General features: G+C 39.2%; 1 protein-coding gene across 2 annotated transcripts in view; it reads left to right on the forward strand.

Moving 5' to 3' along the window:
- Positions 1-21,148, forward strand: part of CELF2 (CUGBP Elav-like family member 2) — a 547,482-nt gene that overhangs the window by 222,139 nt on the left and 304,195 nt on the right. For both annotated transcript variants that reach the window (XM_042052904.1, XM_042052849.1), the window contains one exon: positions 17,243-17,278. Coding sequence is in view for 1 of the 2 variants with exons in the window: in XM_042052849.1 (XP_041908783.1) it covers positions 17,243-17,278 (36 nt within the window). In the remaining variant the exon portion in view is untranslated. The remainder of the gene's footprint in view (positions 1-17,242; positions 17,279-21,148) is intronic.

Here is a 21,148-nt window from a genome sequence, read left to right on the forward strand (position 1 = left end):
TTGCACCTCTCAGCAGCATGGCAGAGCTGCTCTGATTCCCCTCCTTCCTGAAGAATTGAGCTGGGGGAAAATGTCCCTCTCCTTTTGTCCCTACTATAAAATTTTAAACCTAAACAAGTAAAGACTTTAAATAGGGTAAAACTTCAATAAGGAAATTTTTACTTCTATTGAAACATTCTTTGTTTGGTTCTGGTTTTTTTTTTCCTTGTTGAAACACTTACAGCATCACCTCAAAGCTGTAGCTGTGCTCTGTGCTGTCTATAAATGCAACAAAAAGAGTTGCTTCTGGCAAAAAGAGACTATAATTTATATATAATATAAAGCAACTGTAGGGAGTTCTCACTAATACAGACTCCCCATCTGGAAATAAGCTGTTGTTGAGCTGTCTGCTGTGGACAGGAGGGTTGGGCTGGAGGTTTCTGTTCTCTGCATTTGAGGCTGCTTTTAAAGGACTTCTGCTGATTATTATTTTTCCTTCTTCTCAGTACTTTTTTCTTTGGCATTGATTTGTTTACAGCTCTGTGAGTTGCACCCAGTTTCCACTGCCATGGAGGTGCAATGACTTAAGTTGGATCCCATGCATAAGGAGCCCCTAATATTGGTTGGAAGTAGCCCCTGAGGTGTGTCTATTAAGACCCTTAACTCACTGGTCCTATTTTTTCCCTCATGCAGGTGGTATGGTCACTGCAAGCACTTGATACCAGAAAGATAGATCTTTAATTTTCCTAAATACACATGCGTTGTGGTGCTATTTTTGGAACAGATGGAAGCTATTTCCTCAAATGGTATTAGTGCCTAACATGACAATAAATTCTTACACTGCAGTGCTCCTTCCCACAGGGGCAAATAAAGCACTTCCATTTTTGCCTTCTTCGACCAGAGCAATCAGCATGTCCACAGCATCTAAAGACGAGCATTTCCCTGCACAAGTGAATATCATAGCAGCAAATCTCCACGGGCAAATGAGCTGTGCCAGGCATTTTAACGACGGAGTAGGTTAGCCAGGTTATAATTGTCTTTAATTTGCCCTTGCAGAAGCTGTAACATTTACCTGAACATGGTTGGCACTGGGAGAAGGGGAAAATTATGTCACACTTCTGAAAAAAAATCAAAGAAACAACTTTAGATCTCATATTTGAAACAGAATATCCTGCTGATTGACCATGCACATTGGTAGAAGTAGGATTTTTTTGATCCATAGAGCTGAATGATCGCTGCAAGTAGTGAACACAAAAAATTAGTTCCATGGTGGAAAGCATGTACTTTTGCTTTTTTTTATCTTTTATTTTTCCTTTTTCAAGAGCATTTCAGAAGGCTCAGCCCTTCTCCCTGCTGAATGGCACATTGAATCCCTGCTCTTTGTTCTGTTGTCCTCAGAGACCTGAAAAATTTTTTAACTAAGGTTATCTGAGGTTTTGTCTAGTTTAGTTATTTTTAATAACAAAAAGAAGAGGCTGTCCTTCTGTTCCCACCCACTATTGTAGCATTTTACAGTAACATATAATTTCCTTTTTGAGCGAGAAATGGGTGATGAACACCATAACTAGTGCAGGTCTGCGCACCAGTCCTGGCACATCTCATGAACTTGCAAACCAAGACTGTGCTTTCTCTTCTGTTGTGTCTTGCAAACTTCCTCTCTTTCTTTGCAGAAGTTCTTGCAGAAAATACCTACAGCCTTCAATTTCATCCTTACTGCTGCATTTTTTGTTATTTTTCAGCTTCTGCAGTGAATGGTTTTTGCTGTCAGTGTTTCTGTTCTGTGGGAGGGAACTGTGGGTGGTTACAGCTGTAACGTGTGCTCCATAATCTCAAAGCATTTGTTAGAAAATTTCCCGTTTGCTCTGTTTCAATTTTTAACCAGTTGAGTGGTGCATGCCGGTGCCCTGGGGTAGCCTTGCTGCTCTGGCATCACAGGCTGAGCTGCATCCCACCAACATTTGGAGCACTTGCCAATTGCAGCAGGACCCCATGATACCCAGAGCCTTCAAAGAGAGGATGAGATGAGGAATGGGTGTTGTATTTTAAGCCTAGCAGTCACTGTGGGTGGGAATTGAGGAGAGAGGCTCCTGAAGATTTGATTTTGTTTGGTTTAATTTTTTCTCCCTAATGTTCTGGCCAGCCAGTCCACAACCTACATTTCTGCCGAAGCTCCTGAGGGCATATTAGAGGAGAGTGGGAGTTGTCTTTTTGGTAGCCAGCAGCAGAAGGGCCTAAGTATTGATCGGGAAATGTGTGAGAAAAGCAGAAGGCATGAACAGCAGGTGGTTTGGATGGGAAGAGGCATTTCAGATTAGGGGAGAGGAGGAAATAGACCACTGCTTGACTTGGTTTACATCCATCCTGAGCATTTGAGAGCATGTGGATGTTATGTCCTCATGTTAGCACTCTCCACAAACCGTTTATTAAAATTTTCTTGTTGTGATGTGATATTTGCAACATGCGTTTCCTCGATGCTGTTGTTATAGAGACATTTCTCCTCTCCTCATGCCAGCTATTAAGAGCCATCATGTGCAATGGCATTTGAGTTTATTCTTCTCCTGGCATTAGCAGAGAACTTTCTTCTCTTTGTAAATGTTGAAATGTTTTGTAGCTTAGATATAAATATAGCAAAATCATATCGCTTTAGTTCCAGCATCTGGTAAGATCACTTTAATATATAATTGAGTAAAAATTATAATTTAAACAGCAATTTTGTCACTATTTTGTTACTTTAAAACCAAAAAAATCCAAGTTTTTTTTAGTCATGGTATGGATAAACAAATATCTTCTTTCTTTCAAACTAAAAATAGCTGCAAATTCAGTCTCTTTTCCTCAAATTGCTCGCAATTTATAGTAGCAATGGCTTCAAGATTTGAAGTGCAGATCTGCTTATTGAACAGTCTGTGGATTAATGGATATGGGATCATGGGCTTTGTCAGGGAGACAGACATGAAACCCTGGTTGCCTCTTGTTTACTATTATGGGAGTTCATTTTTGATAATCTGGTAAAGAAATGATTGCAGAGGAAATGCGAGTGAGTCTCACCTGTGTACAGACAGGTTCCTGCAATGTTGGGTGTGCATCAGGTGTCAGTTCTCTGCACTGCTAAAATAGAGTATTCAACCCCTCTCTTGAGAAAGTACATGGCAGATTTGTGGTGGGTTTTAAAACCGAAACAGAGGATCTATTTATTCTCTCTACTTTTACTTCCCCTCCTTTTTCTTTCTTTCTCCTTTTTCCCACTGCCTCATCTTTTGAGGGAGTCTTTGGACCCAAAGACCTTTGAAAATCTGTCTCAAGTTTTGTTTTTTCAGATCTGATCTCATTTTCAGCAGAGAGGTTTTGTTCAAGCCTGGTAGTAGTGTGTTCAGGAGAGGAGGCTGCGTGGAAGAAGTTTGGGAGCCCTTTTGTGAACTAATTATAAATGTAGGATCTCGGTCTAACCTTCTGAACAAAGACTTTCAGGCATCTATATTCCCTTTTTCACAGTAATTCAACCCTTCAAATTCCCTATTTATATTAAAGCAGTTGACAAAACTTCTGTGATTCTCTGCAAGGAAACATTTGTTTATATAGAGAGAGCCTGCAGGGCTGGGGAAGGGAAATGACTCTCGGTGTCAGAGCTCCCCATTCAGTAAGTTCCTCTTTGCAAGGGTGAAATATTTTCATTAGTACTGGTTTGTAATTTGAATTTTTATGTAAAAGTAGTAAGACTATTGTTTGGGAAAATAACGGAGCCTTTTCTAATCTCATTTTTTTCCTCTGGTGACTTAATACTGAAGTCGTACATGGGAGATCTGTGGCTGTGTCTGGAAATTAAGGTCATTAGTCCCTGCTTCTACTGCAGCTACTTTGCAGGAGGAACTTCTTGGTAAACGATGTCTGCGCCAGAAGTCTCTGCTGCAGCTGGAAACCTGTTACATCTGTTAAAAACGTGTAAAAGGTGGGCCCTGCTGCAAGACTTTCACCTAAAGTTAATCAAAGCAGATAACGTGGGCAAAGGATGGACAAGCCACTGCAGGCTTCCCAATTCCAGTGATTTAGATTACGTTGTTCTTAATCTACAAAAAGGCCTTCCCCCTTTGGAAGAGATGGCCAGTAGAAAAGGAAAGCTTAACATGACTTGGTGGTTGTAGTTTGTTATCTTTTTGCATCACAACACTTATTTTGCAGTGTTCAGAAAAGACACGTTACAGAGTGAGAGAATTTTACATGCCATATCTTCATTTAAAAGCTGTGGCACGCATGAAATTTAATTACTCTCCTTCTATGGCTTAAATTGAGGGCAGCTTCAAAAATGAGGGTGGCTTCTATTAAACTTAATTACTTTTCCCTGCAGTCTGCATGGTTAGTAATCACGGGAAGATTCTAAACAAAGATACAGTAGAGAGATTCTTTTATGAGAATAGGACTGGAAAGTAGCCTATAAAATATAGAGAGATGCCAAATACCTTTTATATCTAGCTTTAATTTATTATTGTTATAGTTAGCTAGCACAATAACAATAATAATTTTTCAGAACGATTAAGAAGGTATTGCTGGGGAAGGGATGTTAGCTGGATTTGGTCTTTCGATGTTCAAGCAATGAATTCCTCAATTTCTTCAAGTTCTTTTGCAGATTTACAGGGTGAAAAAAGGTTAATAATAGAATTTTTTTTACAATGTGTTCTATTGACTATAGATGGCAGATCTGACAGTTAAAATGAAATTTTTTCCAGAAGAAACTAATTATTTGAGATTTTATAGGGATGTATAATTATATTCACCTTAAAAAAAAGGGTGGGGGGGGGAGTTTTATTACAACTGTGCTTTTTAAAGAACAAGTGTAGAAATAAAAGTAGTAATTGTTCTTAATTATAGCTAACTGTAATTGCACATGACCGCAATATGCAGCACATCAGCAGCAGATTAAGAGATCCTGGCATATGTGTAGTGTGCAGAGCAACTTTGAGCAGAGGTGCAGTTTTATGAATATAGTTACATATCATTTAGGTCTCCTACTTCAAATTCCATCCATGTTGATTTTGTTTTATTTTTACAGCTATTATGGCAAGATAATTGTCAGTTGGAAAGTGCTGCTGCAATGATTTGTCTGTTACAAACAAGTCAAAAACCTTCAAAAGGAAAACTTGTTTTCTTTTACACCAGTGATGTGGTGTGACCAGGGGAGATTTTCCTGAATGCCCCTGTCTGTCTCCTGATGCAGATAGATGGCTAGCCGGATTTTTTTCTTTAGCATCTCAATATAATCAGTACCGAATTCCCGAGGATTCTTCAGCATGGTTGGAAATCTTAGTTAGAAATCTATCCACAAGTTTTTTTTAGATTCAAACTCCTCGAAAATGTAACCCATGAGTCTTTAGACAATGTGAAAATGCTGCTTTGAACAAAATCCAGAAATGTGAATACCTAAAGGTAGAGTTTGATTTCTTCTCTTGCACCTGATTCACAGCCTCACTTTTTTCTTTCAGCTGAGTGCACGCAGCTCCTGTTTTTGAGTGCAGCGTTGCCTGTAATACATTAAGCTGTCATTACACAGTGAACTAAAGAGGGAGTACAGATGCTTAAAGGAGGCTGCTGAGCTTCAAAACTACTGGCTGCATTTCCTGCTCCAAAACAGGTCATTACTGAAAGAGCAGGGCTCAGTGTGCACCACGTTACCATTGAACGTGTGCACGGTCTTGTGATGGTAATTTCTGCATCTCTTTAGTACGTCAGATGTTTTCAGCCTTTGTCTTGATGTGCCAGGATGCTCTCCCATGTTCCCAACTTGTTTTAAGCTGTTCCTTTTACCCAAAAATAAATAAAGCCCATCTGTCACTGAATGCCTTCTTTCCAAAACAGAGTTTTTCAAAATGTTTCAGTCTTGGGCCAGCAGCAGAGTTAATTTAGCCTAGAACCTGGTGGACCAGAAGGGATCTTTTGAACTGCTGAGATAGGGTTGGTTTTTTGCCCTGCTTGTTGGCACAAACTATAGCCTCAGTTGTAAGAAGCTGTGCTTCTATGATTTTTTGTCTTTGTAGTTTGGGAAAAGTGTGGATGCCTACCCCAAATCAGTAGAGAAGGCTCTCTGAAAGGACCGTATGGTTTTAAAAAAAGGGGTTTCACCAAGAGGGACAATAGTGCACAAGAAGTGAGTGGCAGATATGTTCAAGAGTGAAAAGAAATTGGGTGGAATCACTCGGCAAAAAGAAAAGGTGAAATTGATGGCTGGGTACACAAGCAAACATGGTGAGGTGTAGGTATAATAGAAATTAAACTTATTCCTGCAGGTAGCAATAAGAAATCAAAACTTGTTGTTTTACTGCGTGGAGAATCTCATGATAACTGGAATGTTCTAAATAAATCATTCACTTCAAATGGCAGCACTGTAGCAAAAAATGTATCTATTACAGGGCTGTTAATAAGCAAATGTGAGCAGTATTTCTTGACAGCAGGATGTGATTGTTTTTTAATAAATCTGTGTTAAGCAGGAAAGGAATAAAAGCTGACACCCAAATAGCAATCCACTTTGGCTCCTGTTTTCTCACTCCAAGTATAGACAGATGCATTGACCCAGATCAGAAATTCTTGAAGGATAATTCTGGTTAGCAGAAGCCAACATGGAATCAAATGTGTATACATTTGTGTATGTGTTCCCAGAAAAGTTAATGATACCATTGCAAATGCTGAACATGTTCCCCACTCCTCTTTGTTAATACAGTGTTGCTTATGCTCTGCAATAAACTATTATTTCTATGCTATTTCTGTAATTACATTTAATAATCATCTCTCACAGTCCAATAGTATCAAACGTAGGAGTCTTTTCAACAAACTATGATAAATAGCTCCTTGCCGAACTGTTGTACTTGAGGAAGCTTTATGGCTCTCTTTGTAAGATTTGTCATTTTCTTAATGCAGCTTCAAAAAGCTTCTGAGCTTTGTTATGGACTGTCACTGTATTTTTCCCTTCCCCCTCTGCCTTCAAGTGTAGCTGGGTAAATGAAGCTTAATGTGCCATTTCCAAGCACTGTGACATTCCTCCGGGGCTGGTTACATTTACCATTGCTAAAGTCTAAATAAGTGAGTTTTAATGAGCAGGAATGGTTGCTAATAGCCGATTCAGGTACTTAGTAGTCCATGTTATTTAACTCTGGTAGAATTACAGAACATAAATGGTCTGATGATTAATAGATGAACCTGCTACATATTGCAGCCTAATAGTTTTTGCCATTAAAGTACTATCTGAACATCTTTGGGTTTGGATGTGGCTGGGGAGAAAAGGGCTTGCTTGTAGATTTATATCACTGGTAACTTACACTGTAAAACACTTTATATCGTAATTTCACAACACCATCGATGTATTGTTCAGTAACATTTATGAACTTGTTAAAGAGCAATGGTACTTGTGTACTTCAATTTCCTGAAGTGGACAGCTCAGCAGATTTATTCTCTCTGGTTAGGGTTGTCAAAAATAAACTCAACCCATCCTTTTAAGGTCAGAAATAAGACAGGGAGTTAGATCTTAATCTCTCTTCTTCTTCTGTCCCATTAATTTTGGTCAGTGGTAGATGGACCAATAAGAATAGAACTTGACTGTGTTGTTTTTAACATTTCTGATTTGTGGGAGGACAGGTGGCGAGAGGGAAAAAAAAGAGGGCAAAAAAATAACAGATGAAAAACAAATGAGCAAGAATGAAGAAATAATAGCATCCAACATCTGTTGCAGTTTGTGCTGCGATACTCCAGAAGATACCGCAGTATTTATGGAAATAATATGAGGACTGTTTTGAACTGCAGCTAATGGGACACAGACTGCTGGCTGGCAGGCTTGTTCAGAGTCCTTTCTACATTTTTCCTGTTCCATATTTCAACCTGGTATCGTTGTATTTTAGATTATGAGGAGGAGATGTCAGGACAGAAAGGAGCTAAGAAGTAAACTTACCTTGACTAACAACCAGAAAAAGGAAGTAACTATTCCAGCAGGGGGATGAAAAGACAATATGGACAGATGTGTAAAGGAAATGTTGGCTATACTCGTGTTCCAGGTAGACAAGCTGTTTTCAGTAGTTCCTGTATCCATCCGATAAAAACTCTGCTGTAGAAGAGCAGGGGCTTTTCCAAAGCCATTGAATGCTTCTCCAGAGTCAGGGTTAAGGTAGCAGCAGCATTTTTCAGAGCTGGTTTCTGTTTCCATAGCTGGCAGTGTAGGCAGAGGAGTTTGCATCTGCCCATGGTACAGTGTGTGGCCATGCTCAGCATCCCTCCTACAGTGTGGAACTTCAGCAGGAGTTGACCTTGTGGAATTTCTGGAATTTGCTCCTTCTGAGTGGAAAGATACAGCGAGAGTGCACCGCTCTCAAAACTGAAAGTGGGAAGAGCCTGCGCTCACCCAAAGCCTGGAGATTTGTGGAATTCTCAGGGGGGTTGTTGTTTTGGGGGGTGTTTTTGTTGGTTTGAGGTTTTTTTAGTTGGTTTGGTTTTACTAGTGGGTTTTTTCCCTGGTAGTTGCCAATGCCTGTATTTCTGCATACTGAACTGGGCAAACAAGACCATCCCCTTCCTAACTTATATTAGTTCTCCCAAAGTACTTATACTTAGCATCTCACTTTGTTCTAGAAGTACCTGAGCTTCACAAAACTTCAGAGATCCCCAAATGGCTGTCTCAGCCCAGTCTGCATCAGCTAAGAAAATAGTAACTATTTGAATACATAATAGCTGAAGTATCCAAGTTGTTTAGCTTCAGTAAAGTATTTTGGGACTGGGATGAGATGCCATTTCCAAGCTTGGCATTTCTTGGCAAAGAATCAAGAGTTGCTTCTCTGAAATAATTTTAAATAAAGCCTCCAAACTTTTTGAGTGGCTTGAAGTTTGTGTATACTAGTGAAAGCATCTACCACCAGGGAACACCAGAGTTTTGAACTGTTGGCATTGTGAGATTTGTGAGGGAAATATGGGCAGGAAGAGTGAGGTGTGGGCATTCAACAGAAAACAGTTGTTAGGGTGGCTTTTTCTTTTTAGCATTCCTCACTGAAGACATCAACGTTTGACCCAATCAATGGCTCACCACAAAGACACTTGTGTAAATTGTACACATAACTGGGCCTCTCACCCTACACAAGTCAGATAAAGTTTTGAATATCAGAAGATACTAACTGAAGCCCTGTACAACATGTCAGAAACTAAGGAAGTAATCTAGGCTATCACCATCTATAGAACTTGAATAATTTCTGTGTCTTTTTGCATATATCTCATGCAACCTTGTGAATGTATGACTTCTTGGGGTTGCTCAGCCTGGAGAAAAGAAGGCTCCATGCACCTATAGCACCTTCCAGTACCCGAGAAGATTTAAAAGAAAGAGGAGGGACTCTTTATTGGGGAGTGTTGTGATAGAAGGGGTAACAGATTTAAACTGAGGAGGGTAGACTTATATCAGGTATTAGGAAGAAAATCTTCATTGTGAGGGTGGTGAGGCCCTGGCACAGGTTGCCCAGAGAAGCTGTGGCTGCCCCATCTCTGGAAGTCTTCAAGGCCAGGCTGGATGGGGCTTTGAGCAAACCGGTCTAGTAGAAGGTTCCCTGCCCATGGGATGATCTTCCAGCCCAAACTGTTTTATGACTCCATAATTCTTCTGGAGAATTAGCACATGGCCCAGAATTCTCCTGCAGTTCTATATTTGTTCAACTAAATTTGACCCGAAGTTGCCACTGAGACTTTGGGTATGATTCCCCTCCTTTCCTTGGCACAGGGAGAAGAGGTGGTGGCAAAGTAACACTGCACCAGTGGCACTGTAGCATGAGCTACAGGTCAGTCAAATACCAAATGTGTAAGATTTTCTACCCTGGGAGATTATAGCAGGTTCAATGAGCATATGGGGAGGAACATCTGCTCTGTTTTGGATGATCTTTCTTCTCATTTTGGAGAGAGACAGAGGGTATTTGCCTCCTACTGATCTCCCTGAGGCAGTTGCCTGTGCACCACTTCTTTCTCTTCCTGTACTAACAGGGTGAGGGTGTTGGAGTTGGTACCATGGTGGATTCTCCCCCATGTTCTTCCTGCTGCTTGCTGTGTCCTAGAGAGCCAAATCCTGTACCCATATGCTTTTTTTCTTCATTTCCAAGCTGTTAGCTTTCAAAATGCAACACTTGCCTGAGAAAACATGGCAACAGCCACATCCATGAAGGCAGGGTCTGACCTTGGAGCAAAGCACCAGAATGGGATCTTCCTTCATTTCTTCTCCATGCCCTGGCATTTCTCCCTGATGACCCTGGAATTGCATCCCATCCATGCCCCCATTACCAGTCGCTAAAATCGACACTGCTGTGTTTCTTCCATAATTTCTATCTTGTTCTTTAATACCAGAGCAAAAGATGTATGAAAGAGAAGTTTCATCCGATGTCTGGTGGATAGTTAGACTACGGGCCAAAATCTGAGCTGGGAGTTGTAGTTAAATTGCAAGGAGTGAGAATTTGGCCTGAATTATGCTTTGACTTGCAAGTCATAATATTGCTGTCTTCAGAGACGTTGGGGTGAAGGTTAAATAAAAACTTAATTTTTTATAAAATATGAACTAGTCACAATGATGAAGGCAGCTTTTATTTGGGGTATTATTTGTACACAGGATGTACACTGGACTTGAACAGTTTTGGTGGCAGGTAAATCACTGAATACATAGAGATTTCCTTCCTCATACCTAGGGAGGAATTAAAAATTCAGAAGTAGCAAATTTAGAATACTGAAAAATGTGGCTTTTAAAAATAATTGTGGGAGAAAACAACAAGCATGTTTGCTCATGTCCTTTATCTCAGTCAGCTAATCTTCCAGAATGTCACATTGCATAGAAATAGATTTTTACATATGAACTTGTTACATCACTTCCTAAAAAAAGACTATTTAGCTTGTACTTAAATAGCACATTCAGAGACTGTTTATGCAGAATTTCTGCTGCAAATGTGTGATCCTTGTTAGGTAGCTAAGCTCGGTGTGAAGCTTTAAAATGGCATTGTATTTATTTGCTACTTACTGTGTGAAAGAATACTTACAGAAGTATGAGTTTGAAGGCTTGATAGTTTTCAATAGTTTAAGGGTTTTGAAAGATGAAATTGGTTTTGACCATTTTCATCTCTAGTTGGCATAGGGAACAATTCTACCAAAAAGAAATGTAAAAAGCATGTGATATGGAGAAAACAAAACCTTCTCTGAAATCTATCAAATTAATCACAGCAAAACTGAATCCAGAATTTAAACCCTATATTTTATCCAAATGTAGCCAGTTTATGTTGCTTCACGCTAACAAATCTGAGAAACTATCCAATTTAAGACCAGTGAAATATCTTGTGTCTCACAACGGTATTTCAATACACGCTATTAATTCTTCCAAGTCAAGGCAGACGCAGTCCCCAATGTGATTTTAGGAAGAGCAGAGACAACAATGTGTCTTTGGAGGTTCCATTTTTCACCTGGAATGTGAAATCAATATCCTGGCCATTTGTGGTCATTAAAAATCCCACTGCACCATTCTGAAAAAGTAGAGGCATTGACTCCCAAGTCTTGGTGAAGCTCTGACAAAGTAATTATATTCCTCCTGATACGACCTTCCTTTTAAAGCTAATTTAAAGTTCCTCTTCATCTGTTCTCCCCTGCTTCGAGTGGAAAATCCTTCTTATCCTTTTGTAAACTTTTCTTTAGTTCTGCTTTATACTGACAATTAGTGGCTGTCTTGCCACATTACTGATGCATGTCTAGGAGCAGAGAACATGTCTGCAATTGTGGACCCTACAATTAGAAAAGCTTTATTGGTGGTCTGGTTGAGGGGTGTTGTTCAACAACAAATTTTGGAACCTTCTCTACCCCGATTTTCTTGTGTAGCTCAGTCAGTGGTGCAGTGCCTGAGTGTAGGCAGAGCCAGGAAAGAGTGGTCAAAAAATCAGGTGAGTTGTTTGTTCTGGCAAGTCAGATTTGCCCCTGGGGCAAAGAAAAACTCGTGGTTATGGAAATATTTCAAGGTAGAACTTCCTAGTTATCAACATTATTGCAATTTGTCACACACATCCGCACCCTTGGCATTATCCAGTTATGCCCAATGGATGTTCCTGGAAAAAAACTCATAACTTTTCAAGTCATCATCCAAAATAACTCATTTCTCTTCAACATGTACTTTTTTCTGTTTACAAATATATCCCTTCCAGTAAGATCAATGCTTGTGTCAGTTGTGGGACTCTGTTTAGTGAATCCCAAATCAGAAATAGTGAAACCCAAATCAGAAATATCAGCTTAACCTATTGGGGTTTTTTTTGCTTTAAGAAAAATGAGCACAAGTAACAGAAGTTTCTGCTTCTGTACATCCCAGGGAATCAAAGGCATCATGTTCACCTGTCCTGGAGAAGACAGGACCTTTTAACCCTCCTTGTTGAAATGTTGACTGCTGGCTCTGATGCCTAAAACCAAGACCTCAGGATGAGGACTCAGGGTTAGAATTCACCTCTTTCCAAACTGGAAGAATCCCCTGTTCTGCATCCTGGGGCTTCTCTTCTTGCATTTGATCTGCATTCTTATTAGCACACCATACATATCCCTTCTCCAGCTTCACCCTTATCCTCATGTGCCTTGTGTGCCGTAGGCGGGCTTTATCCTCTCCCCAAAGTGTGAGATGGGAAAAGGAAGAACGGTAACACGATTGCGGGAATGTGTTGCTGCCTTTTTTTGCATCTTCCCCAGCGCCCTGACAGATTGCTTAGCTAGAATCCATATGCTTTCCTTTTCAGAACAAAAATTGTTCTTGGTGGAGACCTAAAGCTTCCAAATCATGAAGGGTCATGATCCTGCAGAATTAAGAGATGATTTCTAAGTGTAGTCTTGACTTGTATGGTTTGAACTCAGTACTTGCTCAGGTTACTGGTGTGCATTTAGCCCAGTATATATCAGATGACCTCGGGTGCCCTTTAAAACCTGCCCTGTTTCTTGTGCCTCAGTTTACATCTCTGCAGAAACACAGCAAAAATCATCAAATGGTTTGGGTTGGAAGGGACCTTAAAGATCATCTCATTCCAAGCTCCATGCTGTGGGCAGGGACACCTTCCGCTGTCCCAGGTTGCTCCAAGCCCTTTCCAACATGGCCTTGAACACTTCCAGGGATGGGGCAGCCACAGCTTCTCTGGGCAACCTGCAAAATGTTGCAGAGTCAAACTTCAGAGCTGTGTTGTGCCAAATCCTGCATGTAGGTGGGTAACAACAGCTGCCAGTCAGCCTCTGAGAGAAGAGCACCATATGATTTCTCAGTGAACAAAACATTTAATATAAACACAACACTTTCCAGATATTATGAAGAGCTTTTCCTGAACAACTCTTTTTAAACAGAACTATTAGGCAATAAAGTCTGTTTGCTGATCTTTATGCAGATCTTCCCACTTCCACTTCACTGTAAGGTTTTGACTAAAATATTTATACTTTTCTGCTTTGGTATACATCCTACTCCAATCCTACGGGAAGGATTTCTCAGCCTGTAGAGAGAAATGACAAACTGCGTGTGTGGTGCTTGGTTCACCCACACTGGCTCTCTGGGCTTTGATAAGAGCTACATGGTCCTCTCGATAGTGCAGAGCCTCTGCAGTAGGTCAAATCTCCTCACAGGTCTCAGAAACAATTGGTAAACCTGCGTTTTGCTTCTTTGGAAGACCCCATGGGAGGGTGTAATATTTTGGGGTGCAGACCTCCCACCCAGCACTGTCCTGGTTTCAACAGCACCTACATCTTCCATATGTACAGATGACGTTGTCCCAAATCTGTCCTTTGCAGCTGAACACAAAATGCTTGGAAATTGTAAATGACCTCCCTGTAAATACTGCCCTGCTCTTCCCTAATGTCACCTTCCTTGTAACAGCTTTTCCAGGGTCTTCAGCCTGGTCCTCTCCCGGCCTTAGCACTGCTGTGCATTAGCTCATCCCATTTGCATTGGAGCTGATTTCAGTGGAATTCAGGGCAGCTCTGACAAAGCATTCAAGTTTCCATCCTCACTCTTTTTCAAGGTCATCCTTTCATATCACAGACAGGATGTAAAAGTACATGATCTTATATTCATTCTCCCTTTGAGTATTATCCTCTTGTTTTCATCCAAGAAATTTTTTTTTCCTCTACATACAGTAAATTCAGAGTTATATTTATTGTGTGTGTCATTGGGGAGTACTAGGGGTCTGAAAACTGGTTATACAAGTCTAGTTTCGATTTCTTGAATGACTACAGAATGAGTATCTTTTATCTTTAAATAAACTTTAAGGGTTTTCTTGATGAGCAATTTGCTCCAAAAGATTTTCTTTTTTAAACTGTAATGAAATATATTTATAGAGTGGTGTTTCAATTCCTGATATTTATAGGAACACTTACAGTGGACATTAACCATCTTCAGCAGCCCATGTACCATTTACTTCCAGTGGCATAGGGGGGATAATTGTGTTTGTTTTCTGGGAAAATAATATTTTTGGTTTCACAATCTAAAGGGGGGCTAATGTGTTTTTATGGTATAAGTGTTTACTGAGCTGATGAGAAGCAATGAAATCTTCAGACAGTTGGGAAGTAATCAGACTTCATTTACTTGTGAGTTTGAGTTTTATTTGAGTTGGATCTGTATTTCAAAAAGTGTTACCTTACATATTTTTGCTCAAAAATTGAATTTGATCTGACTAAATGTGAAATTGGCAACACAATTAATTACATTAAAAATGTATATGTTAAAGATCTGCAGTGTCTTTGTTTAACATTCTGATCACATTCAGATTTTTTTACCACTGCATCGACTATTTAATAATTGTTTCCACAATCTCTTGTAGAGAGGGTTATTTAACAAGAATGAAAATCTTTAGAAATTTGGATGCACCAATCACTCACTGCTCTGCTCAGAAGCTGAGAGTGTGGTTCCAGTCTAACATCCACTTTTAAACCTACATGATTCTGCTTCTCGACGCTTCCTGCAGTACCCACCCATGATTTGCCAGGTTGTCTCTTTAAGCTGGATGAGCAACTGCTATTTTATAAAATGTGCTGCCATACCCTAAAGCAATAAGGTTTGTGCCATTCTGTTATTAGAACAGTAATGGGTAGCTAAAGGCTACGGAGCCCCTTTAGAAGAAGAAACAAAGAGATACCCAGATCCAGGTTCTTTCCTTCAAAAAATATGCATTTCAATGAAAAGAGATGATGTCTGGGATTAACGGTAGAAAGGGAAAAAGTCCTGACTGTTGGAACCATTTAGTGATTCGGTTCTTTGATAGGTTACAAAAAATATCATATTAATTCTTTGAACTGTATAAATCATGAGTAGGGCTTGGAAAATAAGGCGGTGTGATACCAATGTGAGGAGTTTAATGAAAATAAAATATCTAAAATGTACAGATGTATCAAATAACCCCATAGAAACCAAGTCTGTATTGATCCACTCTAATTTCATTTTCTTATCTCTTTATATTCACTTCCTCTTGCTCCTGGCTGTCACCTTTGATGTCATTTATATCATGGACTTTGTTCATCACAGACACCTGCTAAATATTTACCTGTCTGCCTTAGCTGGGGTGGGAACTGGTTTTTTCTGAGGGAGCTTAAATATCTGCTGGACTGTTGCTGAGTATTGCATGCCAGAAAAGAGCATGAGCCATTTTTTATTTCTTGTTTAATCTTCTTTGCAACCACCAAACACAGTTCTGATCTGTGCCTTTTGAAGCAAAGCACTGGGAGGTTTAAGGCAACCTTCTGTGCCCAGCAAACTGCACAGCTTGGAGATAGACACTCTGAAAATGCAAAGCCAGGCATGTTTAGAGGGACCATTTCATTTCCTCTGACACTGTAATGGAGACTACAATTGCCAGTAACCATTAAGGAAAAAGCCTTGGTGTCACTGTGTGATGTCCAATATAAAAATAATAATTTATAATTAAAAAAATTATACCCTCATAGCTGCTCATAGTTCATATAGTGCCAAAAACTATGGGGGATCTAGAAAGATCTCCCGAAGAGGAGCTCTGAATTATTGTGGTTTAAATATATTAACTCTGTAGTTGCCCCCATCAAGAAAAGTGACTTCAGAATATGGGAAAAGGTTCATACTCCTGCAACAAAAATGTATAGGTTTGGTTCCAAACAAAGAGATCACTAGGCCCATAGTTTTGGAAATTGTTACGGCAAGAAAGATTTTGGGACCTATCTTAACTACTACCACCTGCCCTTACAAAAAAGGTTCCCCCCCAGCTGTAAAAGAGGATGAAAGGATTTTCTCTTCCTCAGCTGTAAATAATAATAATAAAATATTATGCTGAGAATTGTCCCATACCATAAGTTCCATCGACAGAGGTGAAATTTTGCAGTTTGTATCTCAGCTGGGGCAAACAGGGTATGAACCCACCAGTTGCCTTTCATGCAGCAAATTTATATATTGGACATAAATTTCATAACTGCACAGGAAAACTGCGGAATGAGATGGGAATCCAGTCAAATCTAAGACAATGAGCCCCCTTATGCCTTGTTGCTGGTTTTTTAAGGTCCTATGTATGGGAGAGAAATGAGAAACAGAGCTATCCAGCTATTTTCCTGATTCTTGGATAAGGTCTAGGCAAATGTGCTGGGAGGGAAACAAGGACACACAGTGGTGGTAGATCTGAGATGTATTTTAAGGACTGTGTACATAGGTAATGGTAATGTATTTAATTGTGCTTTAATGTGACAAACCACTACATTAGCCCACTTCCACTATCTGGCACTCAGCTTCCTTCAAATAAATTGCACACCCACAAAAGGTTTATAGACAAGTAAACTGGATGAAAAGTCACAAATTCAGAAAATAACTATTGTTGCAGACCAGCATAAGAAGATTTAACATTAGCATGGTAGTTTCTCAGTGCACAACCTGACTGTAGAACTGTCTAATGCCTTGCTTTTGCTGCAGCACTGAAATAAAAGGGAACATTTTCCGCCGGAAAATTGGCCCAGTGCTACGTTTTGTCTATGTAAGATCATGCAGTGCTGGCATTTGAAATAGTGATAATTTTATGCCTAAAAAAATGAGTAATTGTACCACAGAGAACTTGATTCTGATGAGGTCCTTAGATCACACTCCATCATCTGCTTTTTCACATTCTTTCGTATACGATCGGGGGAATCGCATCCGCCAGTGACGCGTTTGCGTACGGAGCTGTGGATGTGTGTCTGCAGTCCTATAAAATACAAGCGGTATAAAGGCGTCTTTAAAATTTTATAGCTGTTTAAAACACAAACTAAGTTTTCCTCCCTTTGTGTCTTTCAGAGAGACTGCCACAGAGTTATCTGGAACGTTACCAAGGTAAGCAAGTTCCTCTAAACTGCGTCTGTGTGTCAGTGTCTAGAAGGTGCTGAAAGAAGCACAACCTTTGGAGCCAGAACATGATCCTTTTCCTGAGGAAAACTGCTGGGATACTGAAAACTGGGGTGCAGAGAGGAGAACACTCCCTGCATGCCACAGACAGACAAATTACACCGAAATACTGGCACAGCCAAGCCCACACAGCTTAAAGCGACGGGTTGAAGTTGCTTTGAGGCTCAGCACAGTTGTGCACCTGATGAGAAAAATCCCAGCTGTGGCTTCCTTCCAGCTGTGCAATTATACCCATGGCAGGTGGTTTGGCTTTTGCTTTACATTTCACCTGAGGGATGAGAGGAGGGAAACTTGGAGGTAGGAGGAAAGAAACGCTGTGATCTTAAGGCATTTTCATCTGGAAGGCAGGAAAGCAGCTTAGACCAAATTCTTCTGTGCTGAGAAGGCTTTTCATAAAATAATAGAACTAGACAAGACTCCCAGGCTGAGAGAGAGGTTTTTGAAGAGAGACCTGCCTACATATTGTCAGAGGAGGCAATAAAATGCTGTAATCATGCAGACAGAGAAAAGGGTGGAGAGAAGGGAAACAAAAAAATCTGATATGGTAATATGTCACTAAGCAGAGATGCCTGGTGAGTTAAAAAAGATGCTCTCAGTCCACTTGTATTTTCTGCCACTGGTTTTGCACTCTGAGGTGCAGGAGGTTTTAGTGGGGTTATGGTTTTGGGGGCTTCTGCTATCCTCTGATTAAAGCAGCATTGTAGTTCAAACAATATATAATTTTAAAAGAATATTTCAACAGGAAGGACAGTTTTCTTTAAGCATGGCAATACATGCAAGTTGTTTCTGATTCTAAGGCAGAGAAAAATATCTGCCTTTCTTTAGGGGGTGTGTGGTGTATATTAGTCGATTTTTTTATATTGATAAGCTGTAAAAATGTATATTTTCACTATATGATCACTTCACCCTCTGTAATGTACCTCTTTGTTCTGTTTGTACAAATTTGTGTGGTTTATATGATTTGTTCATTTAAAAGATACATTTTTTTTATGGTTTACTGTCACTTGGTCTCCATGGTTGTGCAAGCAAATATTCTGGTGAAATTTTGCCATGTGTTTGAAGCGCTGACCAGTGATCAGGCCTACCTGGCCCCAAAGATTTTGTTCATCTTCCTTGCAAAATAATTGCATTTCTTCATACACACACAAAAAAAAAAAAGAATTGGGATTCAACAGAGTAGCCACCTCCTTGGTCAGGAATCTCAGTATTGATGCTTAGCTGTATCTTTTAATAGTTTTAGTACTAAAATATTTCCAGTTTCACTGCACTTGGTGAGGTATTATAGGACTAATATACTGGAAACATGGAGTCCTTACACTGCAGAAATGAATTCCACTTTAATTTGAAGTCAAAATGAGACACATAAGTGTTTGAATAAACATCCCATTTCGTACTTGCCATTAATGATTGTCTAAATGTGCTTTTTGAATTATTACCACAAGGCTTTAATTTCAACTGCAGCAAGATGTCACAAGTAAAATCAGATTATACCAGCAATGTGCACATGGCATCGTAACTGTGTTATAAATATTAAACCAAATGATCTTGTCATGATTTAAAACAAATGTTTCCAGCTAGGCACAGGTTGGCTTGTCCTCCAGCCTTCTCCAGGATTCACCTGTTCCTGCATTCCTCTAAGCAAACAGCTCCTTGGGGTTTTTAATCTTATGTTGTGATGTATTAATCTAATATTTTTTGTTCTCCTTTCAAATGTCAAGTGAATTGTTTTGCTATTATTAATTCATAACAGCGAAATAGTCTAATTTCCCCACCAACACCACATCTTCTGACACCTTCACCCTGAAACCACTTTACAGCTTATAAAATTTTAGGTGTTGCACCTTGAAATGACAAAGTTAATAACCACTTTCCCATCATTGCTGGGATTCCCATCACTGTATTTTGTCCAGTAGGGCAGAGCAAGCCCCCTGTAACACTGGAAATCCAACTCTCCTTTGCCCAGGCAAGCATGATGCCTTTTCCCAGAGCAGTAATGACTCTTGAATATATTTGTGGCCAGGATTGCTCAAATCCTTTTCATGCACTTGCAAATCTGGTGAAAGGGTTTTTCACTGCAAAGGACGTAAGTGTGAACAGATGTGTCTGTACTTGGAATATTTTGTCTGGCTGTCAAGAAAGTTTAGGCACTGGTGGCATTAATTTTTTATTGTCGTTGTTGCTGTCATTAAAAAAAAATCCTCAAAAAGTCCTTCTGATTTTTTCATAGTTCAATTAAAGAGGTGGAATTAGGGATTTGTTCACATAAAGTCCTGTAATTAGTCAGAAGTATAGGAGTCAGGAGTATATTTTGAATATTTTCCCATCTTCAGTAGTAACCAAAAGAGGTTACATATGTGGATTTTTTTAAAAAAAGCAAATATAACAAAGTGTCTTGGTAAATGGTGGCATTTTAATATATTCATTTTTCATTAAATAGTGCTGATGGTTCTCTAATGATTATATTTAAGAGGAAGAAGAAATCACCCTTCTTCTTGCCACTGAAGTATGTGTATCACTGATAGGCAAAAATAGAAAAATGTGAGTTGGTGGACATAATTTAGTAGGAAAGATAATAGATTAACTTTGCCTGTAGAAAGATATAAAAATATTCGGTACAATTATATTGTGTCAGTTCTAATTTACCAGTTATTTCTGATGATTTCGGGAAGCTCAGGCTTGAGAATGAATTGAAAATTCAAACTTAAAATGTGATAAAGAAGCTTTACAATTTTTATATTAAATGACATTATTATAACTATGAATGTATATTTTTTTTTTGAAGAAAGGCTTTCTGTGAGCAACAGCACATCAAAGAAGAGATCTTCACAAGGAAAATTTTACAATAATATTAAGTTGTTCATTGCATGACCTATTTAGAGTACTCAGATACTTCTTGTTGTAGACTACATAATTAAATTTTAAATGGAACATGATAAAGAAATTATACTGGTGATCCCTAGAGATTTGAATACCCTATTTGGATCTTTACAAGAGTGTAGCGAAGGCATACTTTTAAAATTTAATAAAGGTCTGGCCTATTTTTTTTTTCCTTTTAGATGTTCTGTAGCTGCTATGGCAGTTCTGTTTCAAACTGTGTTTGCTCTCAACACTTCATAGTCAGTACCTGCAATGACAGAGCAAACTTAAAGTATTAGAAGAAATACAGTTTAACTTGAGAAAGTCACCATTAAAAATGACAATTAATGAATGGAGATAAACTTCAAAATCTTGGGGAAGCTAAGCTTGTAAGCTGGTAAGCCTTTCCTGGACCTGCCTCTGAGCTCAGCAGTGGAGGGGAGCAGTGAATGAACACACTGAAGTCCTGGAGCACAGTGTGAAGCCCTGTGGGCATGAGGGAGATGATGTTTGGAGCTTAAAGGAGAAAATACTCGGCTTCAATTTCAAAGGAATTATTTCAGTCTCTAGCCACTTCTGTTTGTTTCTCTGAAAGTTACTTTATATTTAAAGAAGAACAAATATTTTAAATATAGACTAACTGCATGGATTATTTATTTGCTTAATACTAGGTTAGTATTAACAGAAGGAAAATCTGGGCTACTTTTCCACTTTAGTGTACTGGCTCAATTTTTCATTTGACTCAAGGGGTGTAAAGTTTAAACGGTCACTTCCTTCTCTAACCTGTTAAAATAAGAAAAAAAAATCAAGCTAATTATTTGCATATATATTTTTCATGGAAAATTTTGTAGAAATATCACTGAATCACCTGCTTAAATCTTGAGCAAAACTCAAGGAAACTTGTATTTTGAGGTGAAGGCCACCTTAAAATTGTCATTTTGA

The sequence above is a fragment of the Corvus kubaryi genome, unplaced genomic scaffold, assembly GCF_017639235.1.
Source record: "Corvus kubaryi isolate FWS band 111438036 unplaced genomic scaffold, C.kubaryi_AGA036_p1.0 135, whole genome shotgun sequence".
In the NCBI taxonomy this organism is placed as follows: Eukaryota; Metazoa; Chordata; class Aves; order Passeriformes; family Corvidae; genus Corvus; species Corvus kubaryi.